At 48.4% G+C, this 22,896-nt stretch overlaps 1 protein-coding gene across 1 annotated transcript; it reads right to left on the minus strand.

Moving 5' to 3' along the window:
- Positions 1–10,891: 10,891 nt before the first annotated feature.
- On the minus strand, positions 10,892–11,510 carry LOC147527070 (uncharacterized). The gene is given in 3 exon segments (XM_086625888.1): positions 10,892–11,080; positions 11,083–11,399; positions 11,402–11,510. Coding segments are annotated over 3 exon segments (615 nt in total).
- Between the last annotated feature and the right edge of the window lie 11,386 nt (positions 11,511–22,896).

Genomic DNA, 22,896 nt, shown 5'->3' on the forward strand with positions numbered 1-22,896 from the left:
AGTCAAAATTTCATTTCAGTCTGAACTGGGCTGAAACTGAAACTTTTTTACATTTTCTTTGAACGAGGAATACTCCAGACGTTTCCAGGGCTGCGAGATTGACCGCTGTCCATCAGCATCACTGCTAAGAGCAACAGCTGCCTAAGCCCAGTTTCCCAGCAGCTGGGGAAGTCCCAGCAACCCAGTCAGAGCTGACCCAGCTGGCTGGTTGCAATGGGGCCAGGAGATGGTGCTTTGCACCGGGGCTGAGCTGGCCAGCTGCTGCCCACCAGACCTGCAGCCCTGGTAGACCCCAGGTCCATGCATGAACTAGACAGCTTTCACCAGCCTAAGACATTTCTAAGAAAAAAAGTGAGGCTTTGTGAATTGGTATTTTCCAGCTCGCCCTAAAGTAGAGCAGGGATCAGTTTCATTTGCTAAGGGGCCATAAAACACCACGGAGCTACGAGGAGCCGAGACCAGCCATCACCCCTGCCCGCACCAGCAGCCCCCACCACAGCCTGGCCCGTTGGTGCCACCATGGACACCACAACCAAACTGATTAAATCTGCTTTGAAAAACATTACAATTTCCTTAGGTTTAATTTTAATTTTCATAGTTAGTGGTTTCTGCCTTTAGGAAACTTCTCTAGTTTCTTGCCAGTTTAAACTACTTATTTTTCTGTGAAATACATTGTGTAATCGGCTTGTTTTGGTCAATTTATTTTCTCTGCGTTCTGTAAGATTTAAAGATAAGAAAACTTATAATAAGCGTAATTCTTTGAGGAAGACTGAATTATATTTTTTATAGATAATGCTGTATTAAGATATGCAGTATAAATCTGTTGAATCTTTCAGTGGAGGACATTTCTGGAAGATCTCCATAGATATGAAGACCAGAAGAGATGACTCCAGTTTCTTGTGTGACTCTGAATATCAGCTCATGGATTCCCCCAATTCTTTCCCAGAGCCAAATGCATCAGAGACATTTTTAAAGCCTCACAACCCTTGTATACAGATATTACTTGCTGGAAAATGCATCAGATGCCAAAATCAAATACTCCTGTGGTTGCTTATTTGCATTCCTAATTGTAATTTATTTCCACTTTAAGCTTTTCCAGCTTTGGCTCACAGACAAGTCCCACAGTTTCTCTCACTTTGCAGCACCCTCAATTCACCCTTTATTCTGTTCATAGACAAATTAAATACCCTGAACATCTCACCTTTTTTGCCACGAGGCACATTTTCAAGAACTTACTGCCTTCTTTTGAGAGCCCTGTTTGCCCAGTGTGGTTAATGATGCTATGTGAGCACCTCCACAGCCATCTCTGAGCATGTGACAGCCGTTCCTTGAGTTTCCCTGTGTTTACAGCAGGGTGACAGCTCTCTGATTGCCTTGTGCCTCCCCGCTGATCCTATGTGAAGGCTGCCGTAGCGTTTGTTTTCTCCCAGCCTTGTAAATCTTTCATGGCATCCCTACATTTATTAAAAATATCATCCTATGGGAGCATCCCCTTCCAGACCCTTGGTTGCAGGTTATTGGAGCTCTTTAACTTTGAAGTTTTTAAGCAATCAGCAAAACTTTGCTTTTCTCAATTGCTGTTTAACACCCTTCTTCTCTTAGGGGTGGAGCAGACACTTCTGTGTTATCTCAGCTTGGTGGGAAAGCATCTCCCACTTTCTTTCCAGATACTAACAAAACAGTTTACTGAATTCCTTGGAGCAGTGTTAAGCCCAGTGGACTGCTAGTGACAACCCCATCACTTCCATCTAGTAAAGGACCTGTGAGATCTTCACCCTGCATGTTTACTTCAAATGCACTTCAGCAATTCCACCTCTTTCTCCTTATCCTGGTAACTAATCAATCTTCATTTGTTTTGTAGCCTGCTGAACGCATTCACATTCTTATCATGGATTTTATTTTCTGTCCAGACTATGCTTTCCCACGCCCATAAGGTGTTACCAATATCCAGGCTGAAAGCCAGGAGCCTGCTGAGATTGTTTCTGACAAGGCAGCAATCCAAGGACTTGTATTTTACACGCGATCTCATGGCCAGTTTTTCCTGACTTGCACAAGCCCTTCTTAGCCACCAAAAGGTCTTAAAAACTGAAGAAATTTTTCACTCAGAGGGTGGTGAGGCCCTGGCACAGGTTGCCCAGAGAAGTTGTAGATGCCCCATCCCTGGAAGTGATCAAGGCCAGGTTGGATGAGGCTTTGGGCAACCTGGTGTAGCGGAGGGTGTCCCTGCCCATGGCAGGGGGGTTGGACTAGATGATCTTTGAGGTCCCTTCCAACCCGAACCATTCTGTGATTCTATGATTCTATGATTCTATGATTCTATGATTCTATGATCTTTAAATAAACTTTGGTCGTTCAAATTTTGATTGCTGAAATTCAGCCAGATTTAGTCCCAACTGAAGCCGAATGTAATCCTGACTGACTAAAGCAAACATTTAAAACCTACTCAATGTTCACCTTTGGTGGGCAGCCGAACACTCTTGCTCATGAAAGCTCATCCAGCCCCAAGCCACTGCACAGTGACCCCAACTCATACTCATGGTGACCGTATCTTGTGGGGGCTCATGGTGACCTGGGGCCAGAGCTGGACCCTGACACCACCAGGGTCCTCCGAGCAGTGTTACCCCAAACCTCCATTGCTCATCTGCTCACTGACCGCCCTGGTTTGTCACTTTGTCCCAGGTCTCCTCTCAGGACACATCTGTCCTTCAGACTTTGCCGACTCACTTTTTAGGGCAGAATGGAGAAGCAGAAGCATGTAGGGTCATGAACACGGGGTGTGTGTTGTGCTGGATGTCTCCTGCCCGTGCTCACAGGAGATGCAGAGGAGACCAGGGAGCAGATATGCAGCTGGGTGACAGGAAGGGGATTTCTAGGGACCAGGGGACAGAGCAAGTCTTGTTGTAATCCAGCAAGTCTGTGCTGAAGTCAGCCTGATGGGAAGCAGTTACTGTGCCAGGTCACAGCAAGAACATCCCTAGAAGTCCCAGCATCCTGCAGCCCACCAGCCATCTCCCCCTCCCGGATTCCCATTAATCAGCTAAGCAGAGAGGCTTAACTTGAATAGCATCTTATCTAGGCAGCCTGCTCAGGCCATAGGTGTGCATGACCTCAGCTGAGTGGCAGATCTCTCCATCTCTACAGAAGCAGCAGGTCTTTTGGAGCCATGCAGGTCTCCCAGGATCTCCTCTGTACGTTGCTGCAGATCCCAGGGTGTACAGAAGACCTGCACACAGCCTTGACCTGAGCAGCCTCTGCCAAGGATAGCAAGGTACATGGTCAATTTTTGGCCAGTGTTATGCAACCTGAGGAGGAAAATACTATGACTGGAGAAGGTGCAGATGAGCACCCACCTCCCCAGTTGTCGGCTTCCTTCCTGGCACCTCAGCACAGCCTGTCCTGTCCTCTCCTTGTGCCAAAATGAATGATCTTAGGTTGTGGGCTACCATGGCCCAGGACTGGGGCCAAGCTGAGATGTTTGATACGAGCCTCCTTCTGCAGTGAGGTCTCCTGTGTCCATCTTTTCCATTTGGATCAATCTCCTAATGGGATGTATCAGCTTCCTGCACAGCCCCAGCCCAGCACCCAGAGGCTTGGTTCCTATTTCTCTCCAGATGATGCATTGGTAGGTGTGGGGAAGGTGGCAATGAGCTCTTCTCGTACTGGGCAGACTGGCAGCGGGGAGTCATTTCCAGCACAGGTCTGGGAACACACTGGTGTGAGGACACAGCAGCCTGGGCTTTGGGGCCAGGAGATCCCTTGCTGGAGAGCTGGCATGACAGGGAAACGCTCTGCAAGTCTTTGGCATCGGTTACACGGCCGACTTTGCAGGGGGAGGCGTTTGCCCTGTGCGCTCACCAAAGCGTTTGTGAACAAGGAAGAAAACGAGGAGAAGCACATGAGATGTAGCTGGTGTTGCTGTAGATACACGCCCTGACTGGCAAGGTGACACTCTTCACAAACACGGATAAGCTGCACACACTTCCCTGGGACACGTTTTGCCACTGTTTGCCCTGGGATTAGTGACTTGACTGACCTTTCCTGCTGCGCGGCGCTGCGACGGGGCTGCAGCACTGAAGCTGTTACCGGTGAAATCCCCCGGAACACACGGGGCAGCGCCTGGGATTTGGGAATCCTGCAGAGTCTGTGGCAGAGAGAAAAGCCGACGTTTATTTCTCTGTGCCAGGCTACAGACACTGCTTTGCTTCCATGAGAAGACATGACATAGGCACTTACGGCACTCTTTGCACCTTAATTTGGTTGTGGTTTATTTTTTCTACTTCTTTTTTTTTTTCCTTTCCCCAAGATGAAGCAAATACATGATGTGGCAGGCCAGCAAACCCCACAGACAACTAATCAGTTGGCCTATAAAATGCAGATAATTGAGGTGACAGCTGTGGTGTACAGTTAGTTGTGCTCCCCAGCTCCTGACCGCTTGGTTGAGACAGGTACGCACAGCACGCACGCAGCAGCCCTCTGCAGGAGTACGCGCTGATACAGAAAATATTAGTACAACCATTTTGAAACTAATGGTTTCAAAGGTTTTCTGTCCTAAACCTATCCTAAACCAGACAGGTTTAGGATACCTGATGTAACTAAAAGCCCTGGGAACACCATGTTCTGTTTTAGCTGTTTGTATGGCTGCTAAAGACAGCAGAGGTTTTGCACCTGATTCGCATCCATTTAGACTCAAAGTTGTTATTGGGAACAGCTGGCCCCTGAACCTCTGGTCTTTAGTTGTAAATCAAATGTGGACAGTTCTCCAGATCATCAGAAATAAATCCAGTGCTGTGAACTTGTGCCAGCAGGAGGTCAGGCTAGCTGGCCAAGACAGTCTCTTTTGGCCTTGCAATCTGTGTCCACATGAAGATTAAGAGAAAGCCGTGCTCATCCTGCGAGTATCTCCACTGACAAGAGACTATCAAGAATAAAGGGAGGTACCCCATGCCATGGCACCACCTTTCCCCGTGTCACCAGCAGTGACTCAGAAGGGCAGAAACGGTCACGCTGCGGCCGACACGGCTGAGGAAGCCTGCCCATGCCTGGTGCTCTGGGCAGGGCATGACATATGAAGTCATTTCAATTCCTTGAGTTTTCTGACTCAGACTGAGGGTGCAGGAGCACTGGCTAGAGTTGATGATCTTGTGTTTCTCCCTGTGATTTCATCACTTCAGACATTTTCTGTCTATTTAAAGTTCTGGTTCCTGATTATTCGGGTATTTTATCTTTTAAAATCAGAGTAAGAGGCTAACATCATAAGAAACTCTGAAGTAATATCCTTCCAATGTAGAGGCACTTCCAAGTGAAGCAATATCCTTCCAAGTGTGACACTACCATCTTGGCTGGGTCACCACACAGTAGGTGTGGGCATTTCCTTGATTTAGCCAAAGCCTCGCAGTGCTTTCCATACTCGCAGATGTTAGTGTGGGCAGGCATAGGAAAATACAGAGGGAATTTACAGTCCATTTCATGATTTTACCACTAGATTTCTGATTTTGAACCTCTGAAGCTGTAATAACCATTGCTGATCTTGAAGACCCCATGACCTACCACAGCCATGACTCCTGACTGAAGGACTTTGGTATCACGGCTTGTTTTGCATCTCCAAAGTAGAGGTCTCTGTCTCTCTTGGTTTCCTCTATTTGCGTTTCCCAGTGTTTGGGTTGGGCAACTATGAGAAGGTTCTTTGTCATATGAGGGAGTCACAGTGAACAAGGGGATTTCACAGGAACTGTCTCGAGAGTAGATCACTGACTCCCTGTGCATCCGTCAGTTTGAGGTCACTGCTCTGGATCAAAGACTTTCTCTAAGATCCAAATAATCAGAGCTTTATGAATTCATTTGCTTGGCTGAAGCTATAAAACTTGGGAAAATAATTTTGCTTTGAGTGAATTTGAAACAAGAAAGCCAAAAATAAAGCAAAAGCAAAAAAAAAAAGCGGAAGCATTTAATTTTAAAAATAGCAAGTCTTTGTATTCTCTTGAGTTTTCCCATGATTTTCCAACCTAAAGAGACTGATGAATCTGCAGATATGTGCAGGCACGTGCTTGGTGTGCTCTGTCCTTTCCAGCAGCTGAAAGCCTGGCCCAGAGTTTGCAGGCCATGGAGACCTTGAGATAGGTTGCTGCGTGGAGAGGCAGGTGGTGCTCTGCTGGTGGGGCTCCGTCGGGTGGTGGGACAGGGACTGAGTATGGGCAGTGCCTCAGTCAGCAAGCAGTCACAGAAGGGAGTGAAGGAGAGGCTGGCCCAGAGTTTGTGTTGTTGCAGGGGCGATCTGTGTTACAAAAAATTTGAGTATGCTATTTCAAGATAAATATTTCTTAATTTGGAATCACTGTCAACTGCTTCAGATAAAACTGAAAGTCACAGGGGTGAATGGAAAGAAATGGTTTATTTGACCTAAAAATTTAATTAACTTTTTCTTTTTTTTTGTTGATGTTTAACTTTAAAGGGAAAAAAAAAGTTCAAATGTCTTCAAATGAGAAAGTACTTTAAATCCTCTTAATTTTCATCTTACGATTTCATTCTTACAAGAATATTTTTTTTCCCCAGGCCTTTCTTCTTCAGGAAGAAAGAATAGGGCAAACTTTTATTATTTTTTTGCTATCACGAAGGACCTGCAAAACTCTTCAGTGCAGGAAATCTGAGCCTGTGAAACCCTGGCATTTGGTGGGAAAGAGCAGAGCATCCCACCAAAAGTGATGATGCCATCACAATTTGTCTTCTCTTGTACTTATTTACTTCCCACGTGCCTGAAGTTGTGACTAATTTAAGACAGCAAACTAATCATAAATTCTGTTATAAAGGATACAAAAGAACTGCTGCTTGAACATTTTATTAAATTACTGAGTTGATTTGCTGGTGGTGGAGACTGTGGTAGACCCAGACCTCCTTCAAGGCCATGTAGTGGAGCTGATACAGGACTGTTCCTGCCTCTTTTCATAGCTCTGCCAAGCGTGCGAACATGAAGCATCTGTTTCTTTTAGCATTTTTTTGATCTGGACCATTAATCTCTGATCAGGAACTTTAAAATCCCATTGCCAAATTATATAGCCGTTAATTCAAAGCTGTCTTTCTAGCTCACTGCTTTTTTCTCAGAGGGAACACCCTTATCCCACTGAATTGAGCTGTAGATGGTATGAGTGAACTGCTGTATGTGATCTTTTCTTCCTTACAGTGTGAAGCCAGAGACTTCAGCAAGCGCATCTTCTGAGCAGGACATCAGCACTTCCACACTCGCATTGTGGCTCAAGGTTCAGGAGCTGCGCCTTCGAACCCCCGTGGGTGCAAATGGTCCTCAGCTCTGGCATCGTTCACTCATTGGATTTCAGTTAATGCATCTGGAGCTATTATTGGTTCACAGGTTGGTTAAAATAATCATGATACAGGTCTCATTTGGCATTTGAGCTGAACTCTTTAGCAGTAAAATTCATTTTGATAGCAGCAAAAGATGCAACATTTTCCAACAGCTCCTATGTTTACTCCAGGTTATGTCTCTCAAATTGTCTGTACTAGTGGACCTTTAGCTGGTTTTTACTGTCAGTTCAGCAAATCCTGTGGACACCTTATGAACATGAGAGAATTAGGAGATCAGGAATGCAGAGCCTTCATGGTCTCTCTTTAAATTAGGCCCAATGAGCAGAAGCAGCAGGAGGTGGTCGGAGGAAGGCAGTGGTGATGGAATAGAGGAGGGGAGTGAAGAGGACTTCTTGGCATGCAGTGGCAACATCTGGATTTTCTGATGGCTTAACCCTGCCTGATCTGTGACGTGTGGCTGCAAATGTTTTAGTGGGGAGAGTCAAGGACATGGTCATCCATCCTATGGCTGTGGAGAGGCTGGAGAGGAGATGCTCTCCTCTGGTCCATGCCAAAGCTGGTTCCAGCTGTCAGCACAAAAACTGCTTTAGGGTGGCGTGGGATGCCATCAGCTGTGTGATTAAGGAGAAGGGCAGTCAATGGGAGTCTCTGGGCTTTGTAAGTTCCGGACTTGTGAGGAGAGATGCTGGAACAATATGGAGTGTCCCACACACCAGAAGCAAAGTTTCACCACTGTCCTCTGTTGGTGTTGACATCGGAGTCACGTGTGCGCAAATGAACACGTGGGATAGCCCGTGGATCTGGGCTGGCTCAGATAAACAGCTTCAAGTTGACCAAGTGTGGGAAAGGGCAGACTTCTGTGAAAGAACTGTCAGTTTAAGAGGTAAAAAAGCCCAGATGACATGTCTGAGAATATTTACTACCTCCTCCAATGTTTGATGGTTTCCTTATTTCATGGCTCTTTCTTGACCAGATCATTCCTACTGTGTGTACCTTTCCAGTGGAGGCTGTCCCTGTTACACAGAGCCCTGTCCTGAAGAAATAGGCTCAAGCACAAATTTTGGAGGCACGAAAAGAGAAATGATCAATGTGAAAGGAAAAAAAAAGAGAATTCAAAGATTTTGCAGAGATTTTTGGATTTGATAAGCTAATTCATCTCAAAAGCAAATTGCATGCCTTTTTGGTCTGCCAGTTGCACTGACATGCCTGTTTTCAGGCTGAAAAATGCAGCCTTTTGAACACACGATTTGTCTTTCGGAAAAGAATGATTCTGGAAAACACGAAATTTGTCAAGTTGCATGTGTGAGAGGAGCAGAAAGTACATCCAGGCTGGGAGCAGGGACACAGCAACTGCCTGTCCCCCACCCAGATGTGCAACTTTGAACGCATTAAGTGAATTGTCAATAAAGGAGAAAAGAACACCTTTGGAAACAGAGTGAATCCCCTTAATGAATAAAAACCTTGTGCACAAGAAAGTGAAATGTTGCTTAATGAGCCTGAGACCCATTAAAGGAAGAAATCTGCTCTTTACCTCCCTCTGTACTGTGAAACCTCTCTTAAACAAACACCTGCTGTAGGCGTAAAGCTGCTAAGTATTAAATTGGCTGCACGTTGTACCCAGACTATGATCAGTTATCTAAGGAAAACATTGCCTCCTTTTCAAAGCTTTTTCCCCGTAGTCCATAGTAGACAAGAACTTTATTGTTGGTTCTGTATCACCGGTTTCACTTTGAGTGACTGAGACCCTAATGTCCACCTTTCCTATCGGAAAAGCTGAGATTTCCCTAAAGTGCCACAAAAAGGACCCTTGCTGTGATTACCTCTGATAGCGGGACCACCCATGCTATTTCATCGCAGCGGATCGAGTCTTCCTGGAAAACTTGTTCAGAGGTGAGAGCCGGAAATGTCTCAGATGCAGCTTTGCAGACCCTTTGTAGGCTGTGATGTGCTTTGATACAAGCTCAGTTGCCTCTCAGGTGCCTCTCTAGTTCAACGTGAAGAAGTAAATAATTGGTGTAAAAGGAGGATGGTTTTTCCTGTTCCTGTGCCAGGACTGGCAGAGAAAAAGCTGAGTGGAGGGTGGCTGTTCAGAGAAAAGGGCAGGTCTATACCCTTATGGATGAAAAGGGCAAGTCTATACCCAGGTCAATGGGTGGCTGATTGCTGTGGAGCATCTCACAGACACAACCCTGCAAGCAAGAGCTTAGTCCTGCTGGGTCGCTGTCACCAGCATCCCACCGTGCCTGAGGTACTGACATGGCGTGACTTAGGTGGCTGTGTGAGTAGGATGGTAGAAACAGCCTCCTTGCCAGTTGCTGTGGGGAGCAACTACTGGTTGAGCAGGAGATCCTCCCAGAGGAGCGCTGTCTGCTGTCTCAGGACACGTGCAGGGCCACAGTCAATTTTTTAGTGGAGGTGTAGCATTTTGCTTCAGGGCCTGAGGATGATGGGTGCATCAGCAAGTCCTGGAGCTCAACTACTGTTCCAGTTCATGCAGAGCTTTGCCATGCAGCACCAAGACATGCACCTTGAGCTTCCACACCCAGCACAACCCATCCTGATGGTCATCAGGTGCTGCCTGGCTGCTACCCCCAGTCCAACTGTGACACATTTGTGACACCACAAGGGACCAAGCAAAGATGTGTTGTCTTTGGAGGGCAGTGGATGCAGGAGTCCACACTGGGTCCATGCTCAGGTGGCACTAGCCAGTCCAAGTAATATTTCCATCCATTCATGGCTGGTTAGTCAAGGCTTTTAGGCTCCAAAACTCTGCTGTTTTATCAGCCCCTACAGAGGTATCACCAGCCAGACCTCCTTTGCAGGTGAAGGAGGCAAAACCCAAGAACGGAGCTGTTTGTCCAAGGTGTAATTGACCCTTCCAGGAGCCACAGGACTGGGAGGCACTTTTTTTCCTGTTTTGCAGGTGAGGCCCAACAGTGGTGGGGATCTAGGCATGATCACTGAACTCATCTGCCATAGCAAGAAGTAGAGGAAGGCTTGTCTGCAGGTGGCCTTTTACTATCCACATCTCTGATGCTTGGGAACATCCTCTCCACACTGAAACTGGGAAAGAGCTGTACCCCATGAGCCCTTGATGAGCCCTTGATGAGCCCTTCAGCCAGATCAGTAATGCTCTTGCCACAGTGTCTGTTGAAATCTGAAAAACTTCACAGATCCGGCCCTTGGAATCAGAAATCTTTCAACTGGCTCATTTGGGGCCAGTTCCCTGATTTGCCTTACAAAGTGGGAGCTCCCAATGGGCCAGATCCCTGCTCGAGGTGCACAGACGACTCACTAAGGGCAGCGAGTCCACCCTGCAAATGAGACTGGCACGTGAAGGGCAAGGCTGGGGTGGTGGAGGATAGAGACTGCAGAGGAGGCAGGAGACTCCACTTCCAATGAAGTGGAGATAAATTGTGACATGGTGACAAATCAAAACTGCTGCTGTGAAGATGCAGCTTTTCTGTGAAAGGATGAATGTCTGAATAAACCAGGGAGGCAACTGTTTAATAGAATCATAGAATGGTTTGGGTTGGAAGGGACCTTTAAAGGTCCAACTCCTTTGCAGTGAGGACTACTACTCCAGGACTACTACTCCATGTAGTCCAACTCCTCTGCAGTGATCAGAGACATCACCAACTAGATCAGGTAGCTCAGAGCCCCATCCAACCTGACCTTGAATGTTTCCAGGGATGGGGCATCTACCACCTCTCTGGACAACTTGTTCCAGTGTTTCACCACCCACATCTTGAAAAATTTCTTCCTTATGTCCAGTGCAAATCTACCCTCTTTAAGTTTAAAACGATTACCCCTCATCCTATCACAACAGTCTCTACTAAAATGTTTGTCCTCATCTCTCTTATAAGTCCCCTTTAAGTATTGAAAGGCCACAATAAGGTCTCCTCGAATCCTTCTCTCCTCCAGACTGAACAACCCCAGCTCCCTCAGCCTTTCCTCACAGGAGAGGTGTTCCAGCCCTCGAATAATTTTTGTGGCCCTCCTCTGGACCTGCTCCTGTTAGATCCTGTTAGATCCAAGTCTTTCCTGTGCTGAGGGCTCCAGAGCTGCAGATGAGATCTCATGAGAGCAGAGCAGAGGGGCAGAATCCCCTCCCTTGACCTGCTGCCCACGCTGCTTTGGGTGCAGCCCAGGACACGGTTGGCTTTCTGGGCTGCCAGCGCACGGTGCCGGCTCATGTTGAGCTTCTCATCAACCAACACCCCCAAGTCCTTCTCCTCAGGGCTGCTCTTCATCCATTCTCCACCCAGCTTGTACTTGTGCTTGGGATTGCCCTGACCGATGTGCAGCACCTTACACTTGGCCTTGTTGAACTTCATGAGGTTCTCACAGGCCCACCTCTCCAGCCTGTCAAGGTCCCTCTGGATGGCATCCCTTCCCTCCAGTGTGTCGACCACACCATACAGCTTGGTGTCATCAGCAAACTTGCTGAGGATGCACTCAATCTCACTGTCCATGTCGCCAGCAAAGATGTTAAACAGCACCAGCCTCAATACCAACCCCTGAGGAACACCACTCGTCTCCACTTGGACATTGAGCCATTGACTGCAACTCTCTGAGTGCAATCACCCAGGCAATTCCTCATCCACTGAGTGGTCCATCCATTAAATCCATGTCTTTCCAATTTAGAGACAAAGATGTCATGCTGGACAGTGCCAAATGCTTTTGACAAGTCCAGGTAGATGATGTCAGTTGCTCTTCCCTTATCCACCAACACTGTAACTCTATCATAGAAGGCCACCAAATTTTTCAGGCATGATTGCACTGTCACCAATCACCTCCTTACTTTCGATATGCCTTAGCATAGTTTCCAGGAGCATCTGTTCCATGATCTTGCCAGGCACAGAGGTGAGTGGCAGTGGTGGCTATTTCACAGGGATGTTGTTGGTGATGTGGGCATCCCAGTACAGGTATAAAAATGGCTGCGCCACACCAGGCTGGCAGACAAGTAGCCAGGTGAGCAAGGGCTGAGAGAAGAGGGCAGAGGAGGGATGGGCATGGGCTGCCCATGATGGTGGGGCATGCTGCTCCTCCTGTGTTTCTTCTGTTACAGCTGGATGACTGGATAGGGATGTGACCAGACCATGACACATTCCTGTCCTCTCCCTCTTCCAACTCTCAGCCAGAGAGCTGCCAGCACACTAGGTGACAGATAAGATAGCCCCAACCCATCTCCCATTACTGTCTCACAGGGAGCTGGGAGCTCCCTACAGCCATGGCGAAGCTGTGCACCCTTTTTCCCCAGAGACCCAAGGGCTGGGTTACAGATGAGCTCCTGGCACCAGCCCTAGCAACCAGGTCACAACAGGGAAAACACTGGTGATGGTCCACATTGCAGTGTGGTTGGTGACATGATGCTGCCCAGGACAGGTGTCTCCTGTCTGTTAGGGAGGCATGGGATGGACAGCCTTGACATGAGGCTGGGAGAGCCCCGGGCAGGGAGGCAGGGGCTGCCCGTGGCAATGGGAGGTGGCTGCTCTGTTCTTTGACAGCCACATCCCCAGACAGGGACATGACTGGATCATGGCACTCACCTGTCCTCTCCTTCCTCTACTACTCACCCAGAGAGTGTTGGAAATTTCTACAAGGACATTGACCTAAAGTTAAGGAAACACACACAGCCCTAGTCTGCACCTTGTTATGGTCCTAGAGGCATCTGGAAGCTCCCTGTAGCTGTGCACAAAGGGAGCTCTACACCATCCGCTGTCTCTGTACCCTGTCTTGATCCTTCCATCGTAGAAGGCCACTAAGTTGGTCAGGCAGGACTTCAGGCTCTTGGTGAAGCCATGCTGGCTGTCTTGAATCACCTCCCTGTCCTCCATGTGCCCTAGCACAGCTTCCAGGAGGGTCTGTTCCATGATCTTCTCAGGCACAGAGGGGAGGCTGACAGGTCAGTAGTTCCCAGAATCCTTTCTGCTACCCTATTTAAAAATGGGTGCAATATTTCACTTTTTCAAGTCATCAGGAACTTCACCTGACTGCCATGACTTTTCAGATATCATGGCAAGTGGCTTGGCAACTACATCAGCCTATTCCCTCAGGACTCTGGGATTCATCCTATTGATTCCCATAGACTTTTGTATTTTCAGGTTCCTCAGGTGGTCTCGAACACCCAAGTTTCTGGTCCTGAACATCCCTGGAGTGCAGAGGATGCCTGGGGCTGGCTGTGCACCATGCTCTTGGCCCTGTCAGATTTCCAAAGATGATACTGTAGGTATGATAGGACTCAATCCCTCTGACTGGCCAGTGCAGTGGGGCAAGAAGATCTAGCTTGGATAGGAGTAGGATAGAAGATGCAATTCCTACATCCACGTGTTCAGTGAGAGTGCGAGGGTGTTGAAGGCCAGACTGAGTTGTGGACACCCAAGGCTCCGCTCCCGACTCTGCCACGGCGTCCTGAATAAGTCACTTGATTGCCACAAGAGGCACCAGTCTGATGGGCAGAGGGGTTGCCTGGGTGCCACACAGCCAAAATGGTTATGAAGTCTGAATTCATCTGCATATGCACTGGATTATCACATTATAGCCAGAAAGGGGCGAGTTCATGTCTATAACGATATTAATGTGTTTGAAATGTTCGGAGAAAACCAGCAAAATCATTTGGGACTCGGAAGCAAAGATGAAAAGCGTTAATATTTTTAGCACGGTGGTCTCTGCTTTGTCAAGGTCGTGACACCAGCCCATTGTCATTTGAAAAGTGTACTCATGAAAGAGGAAGAAGAACTGGTTTGGAGCAAGTAGGTGTAATGGGATGAAAGGCACAAAGCTACATTTCGAGTCGAGAGCAGCCTCTTCCAGGCACTCGACTGAGAACTGCGACACCCAATTTCCTTCCTGTCGCTGCCGCTGACCGGCGTCTTCATCTGCAATTTCTATTATTCAGATGGGTGGAAATTACTGCAATAAATATTGATGGACCGGTGCATGGGAATGACCGCACTGAATATTGACAGATTACTGTAGAAGTGCATGTGAACTGCATAGAAATAAGTGTCTGGAAGCCCAGCATGCTGCCGAGCTGGTGCTGGAGCGGTTCTGGAGGCCTCCAGCCCACGCAGGGAAGGTGAGGCGATAAGAAAAGCCTCCCTGGGCCTTCCCAGACATGGCTGATACAGTGCTGTTTGGGAATGGATGCACATCTTTTGGTTTTTGGTGGAGAAACCAGAAAATAGGCACGGATCCGAATTGCACTGAAGTAGGGTCGATTCCTGCAGGACTCAGTTTTCCAGACACTGCCAAACAGCCTCTGGGAGGGGGGCTGTGCTGGAGCAGGAGTTCAGCTTTGCACATTGGGAGGGAAACGAGGATGTCATATCGTGGGTGACCCTGTGGCACGCTGCCGGGATTTAGCTCCTCGCCCGGCTGCGGAGAAAGGTGAAGGTCTGTGTCCATGACCCTGGAGACTATCACCAAAAAGCTGTTTGCAAACTCTAGCGGTCTCCAAAAAGCATTTAAAATGAAATGTCCAGCAATAAAGACTCTTAAGCACTTAAAAGTGTTAAGATGTTAATTAATTCTGATGATTTCTATGTTTTAATTATTCGCTGACGTTGTATTATTTTTCAGGCAGAAAAGGAACTGTTTTGAGTCGGAAATTTTTAAAGTGTCACTGCCTCTGCTACTTAAAGCAAAATAATTGTGTTTAATTAAACTGAGACCAACAAGGCTCTATTGTGTGACACTCGCAAAGAAGCCTGTGAAATAGGAAATGTCAAAGATTAAACAAACCTCTTTTAAGCCAGCTAAGGGGAGAGGTGCCACTGTTTATAAAATCAGAGCCAGGAAAAATACAATAATTAGAAAAAAACAGGTCATATGGAAAAACAATATCCAAGTTGACAATCTTTCATGCAGATATGATTCGAAGCTCATTACTCATTGTATTCCAGCACAGAAGGCTTTTTGTTATTCTTTGTGCTAAGTCATTTTTTAATTTAAATGGAGATGGAGATGTGTTCAAAGGATTTTTTTAAACAAATGAACACAGATGCATTTCATGTCGTTTTTGATATAAAGGTTGAATGAAGCTGCAGGGAAGGAAAACTGCATTTAATTAATTTATAATTTTTTTCACAAATAGATCTGTTTCTGACCACTTTCTTTAATATTCATGTGTGGTTGGCGGGCATAGAGTACATGAGGTTATTTCCTCATTTGAAGCCTAGTTTAATTACTTTTGAAAGAACGTAACAGTTAAATTTAAGCTCTAAAACGTAAATATGTGCATTAATGTAGAAAGAGATGATGGGAGATTTTTCACTGGCTGGATTTCATCACATGGACCCAAATGATATTGTAATCCGAGATGCTCATTCAGACATAAGACACATATCATTAAAATGCACTTTAATTCTCCTCTTTGGCGCTTAGAGCTATTTTCCACCCCAAAAGGTTAGAGTGTAAAATATACAAACAGACAGTTCCCTCCTCCCTCCCGTTCCCGATGGCTGGGTGCGTCGGGATGGAGGCAGTGGCACTGCTCTGGAGGCAGCCCTGCCAGGTGGGCACGGTCCAAGCGGCAAGTGGGGAGCCCTTGGCGCCCCGCTGAAGCCCTCTCTTATCCCCTTGCTTGGGCGAGGGGACATGGGGTGTAAACCCAACATGAACATGGAGCAGTGCCAGCCTGGTGCTGAAGGCACAGCAGAGCCTTCCCCGCCGCCCCGCAGAGCAGGGTCCACAACCTGCCTTGTACAGCACCTTCTCCAAAAACAGACCCCAAGTTATAGCTCCAAAAACCAGACCCCAAGTAGCAGGACCATCCAGCCAGGATGAGGGTCGAGGAGGCTTCCCTCACTGGGGAGCAGCTGGGGTTGGAAGGGCTGCTCTGCTTATTCCTCCCCCACAACCCGTGCGTTTCAGCACACTTAGACAATACCATCCTCTTCTCTTGCTAATAGATGTTGGCCCTGGGGGCAGATCGATGAGCAGTGGCCAAGCCTTGGGCAAACTGTATTTGCCTTTACAGGGTGCCGTCTTTAGCATGCCTAAGCAAGAAGATAAAAGGCTGCACTCTTGTTCAAAAAGTTTCTTGGGTCAAATTAGCTTATTTAATACCCTCTAATGTCCCATACAGCTCAACTGTCCTGAAGCAAAACCTCTAGGAAACGTATAATAAAATAACCTACATGTTGGGATTCCTGATTGCCAAAATCTGTCTACCTTATGATCTGGTGAGTTGGATACAGGAGCGGACAAAGCAGATGTCTCTTTCTGTTTGGAAGGTGTTATAATTGACAGGGGTTTAATTAGGAACCCAGACCTAGAAAAGACTGCTGGCTGGTTGAATTCAGTCCCTGAAATAGCACCATGCCCCATAAATCCTTTCCTAGGCTGACTGGAATAATTGGCTGGCGGTGGAGGGGCTGGGGGTGGTTGCACCCCTGTGTCCCTGAGAACAGGCTGGTGAGATGGGAAGGACTGTGTGTCCAGCCCAGGGCACAAACCCACCTCCATGCTCTGCGACAACAGGGATAATGCTCCATGGGAAGAGGTCCAGGACATTACCCAAAGGGAAGATGGCTCCACCAGCCTCTTGGTGCTGCCATGTGTTGCAGTAGCATTTGTCCCCAACCTGTCATTGCAGGGACTCCTGCTGTCCTTATCCCTGTGTCTGTCCTTCTCTGGTGGAGTGCACGAAGAGCCTCCTCCAGCAACACCATGTGTGGGGCTGCACGAGCCCGCGTTCCTGTGGGTGCTCTGTGACCCGGGGACAGATGATGCATTTTTATTGAGAACTGTGTTCAAATTACTTCAACCAATTGATAACACTTGAATGTGATGCCAACAAATTGACAAATGTGGCATAAATCGTCATAAAAATGGCAAATAAGAGCCCCATCACATGGCAGCAACTGTGAAATTGCTACTACAGTGCCTGCTACCGATCTCCACTCAGCTTTGGGTGATGATCAGGTGGACATCTAGGCTTGTATGTCTAAGCAATCAGTTGATTGATTAATTGATCTGTCTACCCACTCCATGCAGAAAGGATATTTTAGCCCATAACTCTCATTTTAAAAGTATTCTTACAGGATCTAATGGCAGAAAATGAGTTGTTGCTTCCTCTCTGGGGTCAGCCAATGCCAGATGCCAAATCCTCAGTCCTCACCTCCACTACAGAGCAGCAAACCATGGCAGACACATTGAACAGAGCCTGGCAGTGCTTGCCAGGGCTAGAAATGCATTGTCTGAACTGCTAAATTGTCAGAAAGGGCCCTGGGTTTTGGACTATGCCAGATAGCTCTCTCCAAAGCAATTCCTGGATACAGTCAGCAGTTGGAGCACTCCTGGGACTGTTTTGGATGCATCCACCCTGCTGCAGGGACTGGGAAAGTCCATGAGATAGTGTGGGCTGCTCATGCTGGTTGGTCCCAGTGCCCAGGCATATTTCCAGACTTATTTTATTCACTGTTCAGATGTAGGCTCAAGGTGATACTGGCATTTGAGTTGTCCTGCCTGTTGACAGATGCCATCCCATGGCTCCAGTTGTTTCAGACCAGAGTTTCCCACAAAACCATCCTGTTCTTGCTCCACTGCTCTTCCTCCCTTGATTCCTGTAGGTATGCTCCTCTGCCGATGATGCTCTGTACGATGCTTTCATGCTCCCAGCAGCTGTAATTCTCACCTCTCGGTCCCCTCCGGATGACAAAAGTGCAGGGTGGTGAGGTGGGGAGACCTCCCCAGTGGTGGGGTGGTGAGGCCTCCTTGGCACTTTTAGGAGATCTCTTCCTGCAAGGAGCTGTGGCAGCTCCAGCGTACACATCACATCACCTCTTCTGCAGACCCCATCCCTCATGGGTCCTGCATCCCGCTCACACTCCTTGTCAGTGGTGTAATTCCCTGGTGTCACCTTACTTTGGGGCTGCTGCTATCCATAAAGACCCTTGAGGCTGAACCATCAAAAAATTGTCACCCTAGACCTACATTAGCAAAATATAGGCCCAGATGTCCTGTCCTTGTCCTTGGACACTTCTGAGTGCCCAGATGTCCAACCAAGCCTGCCCAGGTGCTGAACATCCTAGTAACCAGCTCAGCCCTGAGCCTCATCAGCTTCCCCTCTATTTCTCTCCTCTGCTGCTCAGTCTGAAAGGTGTCTTCAGAGTCATCCAGCTGGGTTAGGATGGAAAGAAAACAGCCAGAAAAACAATGTGTTCCTCATCACGACTGGCTGGTGGTTTGAGATAGATGCTTCAGTGGGTCTCCCATCTCTCCAACCCTGCTCCAAGAATGCAGCTGGGATTGCAAGGGGCTATTCTCTTTGTTGCCTCTTAAAGCAAAGGTGTTCAGTCATGCCAGCGCTTTTGCATGGCAGGGGCTTTACCCTGCTGGAGAGGCAGCTGAACATTTTCCATCAAAATTATTTTCAGCCAAAACTGATCTGCATCAACAGAGAAAACTGTGTACATCTTGGGGGAGGGTCAAAATTTCAGAATCTCATTAAGAAAACGAGACTAAAAAAAACCAACCCCAAATCAACATGAGAAATCTCATTTTTGGTTTTGACAAAAAATGATGAAAATCTTCAGCCAAAATGTTTGTTGCGAGCCTGTAGAAATTGCTCCTGTGGATGTACAGTTGTCGTGAACCCGGCCAGCTCCCGGCCTGCGGGGCTGGCCCAGGTGCCTGGCAGCCCTAATAGACATGTTTCCTTCATTTGTTTTCCTGAAGCGCCCCGGGGCTGTCCTAGAGGCAGAGGATACACTGAGACAACATACAGATTCATTAGTGCCCCTGCTCATTAACCGGGACCTCTGTGTCGTGATGTGGCTCCTCTAATTTGTGTCAGTGGTGCAGGGGCACCAGGAGCATCTCCGCCGCCCGCCAAGCCCTTGCAGACAAAGTGGTCGCCGCATCCTCGGAGGCGACTCCTGCCCACCCCTGCCCACCCCGCCGGCCCCTGCCACAGCCAGAGGCTCAGCATTCCTCTCCCATCCCCGGCACGACGCGTGCCAGGGCTGCGCGTACCGATGGAGAGATACGGATGCTCGTGCTCCGGGGTCAGATGCTAACGGAGGGGGTTTGGTGCCGGGATGAGGAGGAAAAACGAGAAGGCTGAGAATTAAATTAGGGACAGAAATCAGGGGCTGTCAGGGTTTAGGAAACACAGTGCCAGATGTCACCGCTTTGCTCCTGCCAGGCAAAGCCCTCAATCTGCCCCCGCTGCCAGAAGAAACCAATCCTCCTAATCAGAGGTGTCTGTTTGCAGGGATTAAGTGGAGATCAGGCTGTCTGAGGATCTTACTCTCTTTCCTGAAGAGGTCGTGGTTATTTAAAGAAGTCTAATTTGCTATCCTCGTTACCAGGGGCTGGGAGACACTGCACAGAGCCCATGCTGCTCTCCTCGGGCTGTGGCTGCTCTGGGTGCCAGTCCTCTCCTCCCTCAGCCCAGGGTGACATGCCCAGAGCTGGGACCAAGGTTCCCTGTGCCTGCAGCCATGGTAGAGAAGGAGATCCTCTGGGCTGGCTGTTGAATCGCTTCCAAAATTTCAGGAGGACCATTTGCCTGCAGCAACCAGCACACAACGCTTCAGCAGGGAGCCCTGAACATCTTTTCCCATTACCCTATTCTGCCACTGAGCTGTGACCCAAAGGACAGGAGCAAAAGGAGGACAGAGTGCTGGCTCTGTGCTGTAGAGAAACTTGGAACAACTCCACCATGCGTCCTCACTGACTCCAAAACTCCCTACTGGGATCTGGGTACACATGGCTGAATGATGCTCCTAGGTTGCTCCTGGGAGGTCGAGGCTTTCCTGAAATGGCAGTGGGCTGATGCCTTCTCCCTGGTGCCTCCGCACCAGCCCTCCGCAGCCTCGTGCCTCCATGAAGAGAATTGAAGTCGCTGGCTCCCAGAGTTAAACACCCAGTCCCTCTCAATCTCCACTCTCCAAGCACGCTCTTACAGCTGAGAATGGAAAACCTTCTGGAGATATCCTGCAAGGTGCAAGTAACTCACTTCTGCTGAGCCCTCTGCAGCAGCCCCTCCTCATCTCACTTCCTCATGGCACAGAATTAGTGACTCAGTACTGACACCTTCTGCACTTGGCTGCAGAGACCGGTTCACTCTTCCCAGGGCTTAGCCATTCAGAGGCATGTCCGGTTCATTAGGAAGCTTTGGTTGAATTCCGTTTATCCACCTCTGTGTTGTCCAGGACATAGAGTGCAGAAGTCCATGGGGAAGAGGAGTTCTGTCTTTCCTACTAGAGGTTGATGGGGTCGCTGAAGGGATGCTGTGATGCTGCCCTGGTGCTGCACACTGTCCTTGCTGTGCGCTCAGGAGATGGTGGCAAGACCTGGCGGGACTCTTTCTGTGGGGCAGGGACACCCACAACCCCACCTGATCCCACCCAGCCTCCTTCACCTCCTGCAGTTTGATCTGTGCCATGATGTGGTTAAAGATTAACCCTTTCGGGTGGCACCTGCTGTCACTTCGTTTCACATCGTTGTCCCTTTCTCCAGCCTCAGGCACTGCTGTAGCGAGAGGCTCCTCTGCAGGTCTCAGCAGTAGGCTTTTCTGAAGGGTGGACCGTCACCTCCCAGTGCACGTGGCACTTCATTTTCTGGTCACTGGCAAGTGCTCCACTGCTTTCATAGCAGGGACATGCCGCACTGCAATTGCCAAAGGAATTTTCTTATCCCGCCAGGCCTTCCTACCACTGGCTCCTCGGACTCTTTGCGACAGAGAGTGCTGGGCATGCGTGGTTGGTGGGCAGAAACACAGACGGGGTGACTGACTAGTGCTGGTAACTGTCCTGCTCTGAGTGGGAGGTGGACTGGAGAGCTCCAGAGGTCTCCTCCCATCAATGCAGCTATGATGAGAACCATGAAGTAGCAGGAAAGAAATACTGGTGAGAAAGGCCAGCTGCATTTGCAGTCCCATAGTGCACAGAGACGTTTTCTAGTGGTTCATAGATCGACACCATAGAACCAGAACAGTCTGAAGTCTGTCCAGGACAAGGAATGGAAACTATTTCAGGACCTCGATGGCTCCTTCCAGTTGGTAGCTGTGATTAATGTCCATCCACTACTTTTCCATATCTCTGCAGCACCTGGGACTGTGGCCTGTGAGGACCTGCTGAACCACCCAGAGTGGGAAGCAAGGTCCACGTTCCTCCTGCAGCCATATGCATCCCATAGAGAAGCACTTCAAGGCAGAGTCACACAAATACCAGTCTTTCCTCAGACCTGCTTTATACCTTCCAGGGAACCAGAAAGATGGGATGCTCCCAAGTACAGGTCACACGCTGATGGCAGGAGCCCCTGGCCTGGCACCTGACACCACCAAGGCTTGATGCTTTGATGAGATCAGCTTGCAGGTGAAGAATAGCTTGTGGGAGGTGAATCAACTGAGTCTGGTGGGCAAAGCCCACTGCTGGAGAGGTGTCCTTTCAGTGCAGGGTCCTCTGGTTGGAGCTACTAATTCAGAACGGTTTGATTTGTGGTAAAGCAGGTTGCAATGAGTTCCACACTGGAATTTCAAAGTCAGTAAAATCAAAGTGCCCTGACCAATAGCTGGTGTCTGACGTTGCTCCTACAGAAACAGGTTGTTTCTAACATGTGACGAGTCCTTTTCCCAGTAGCTGACTGGCTTCTCATCTTTAAAGCCTGTTGGGCTGCAGTGAGGTTGAAACTTTCAGAGTCAGTGTCTACCAGCTAACTGCACTAAACTAGCCTGAAAATCCCAGGATAAGGGAATCCTGGGAGGAGAAGACACAGGGGTGGCTCTTACATGTGGGATAACAGGGTCTGGTCCCACCAGAACTTACTCCTTCCTGGCGTGTTCAGGGCAATGATGTCCAGGAGGACCACAAGCCCAAGGCTGGTGCTGGTGTGACTTGGCTCCTCTGCCGTGAGATGAAGATGCTGCTCTGGCTGGAGGGACAAGGTGTCAGCAGGAGAGCCTTTATGAAAGAGTTGTGCCCCATGTTACTCCTGCTCACCCCTTGCCACTCTGCTTTGATGTCTGCCTGGAAAGCAGGGGCCAGACAAGGTGTGGGAGCACCATGGGCAAACAGTCATGAGGAGAGCGGTGTGGCACACAGAGTGGTCCCAAGAAGCTGGAGGAAGCACCGAGAGGGGAGATGTGACACCCGTATAGCAGTGAGCCCATCTGGGATGCACATGTGGACCTGCAGGCCAGGTTTCGACATGGATGTTGTCTAGCTGGGGAGAATGCAGAAAAGATACATAAGCTATTTGATAGCTGGAGAAATGTTTGAAAGAGAGGAATTTGCTTAGTTTTTCAAGGAAGTCTAGGGATGACTCGATTATAATGTGCATGAGCACTCAGCAGGAGAAAGCAGAGGTCTTTTTGAACTTCAAATGTATGAGCTGTATCAGGGAGAGTTACATGATCTGTCTGTTCCTCACTTTGTCCATCAGTAAACTAGAGATAAAATTCACCCAGATCCAGGAGATTTGTTGGATAAAGCATCACCATACCCTTACACAGAGAGTATAATATGAGGGTCCGGTACCAATTACGTGCTGACTATGCAGTTTCTCTTATACTGTGTACTCCAGGAAAGATTATAGACAGTTATTCTTACCTAGTTTATTTAAAATAAC

Source organism: Tauraco erythrolophus, chromosome 24, assembly GCF_009769465.1.
Source record: "Tauraco erythrolophus isolate bTauEry1 chromosome 24, bTauEry1.pri, whole genome shotgun sequence".
Taxonomy (NCBI): domain Eukaryota; kingdom Metazoa; phylum Chordata; class Aves; order Musophagiformes; family Musophagidae; genus Tauraco; species Tauraco erythrolophus.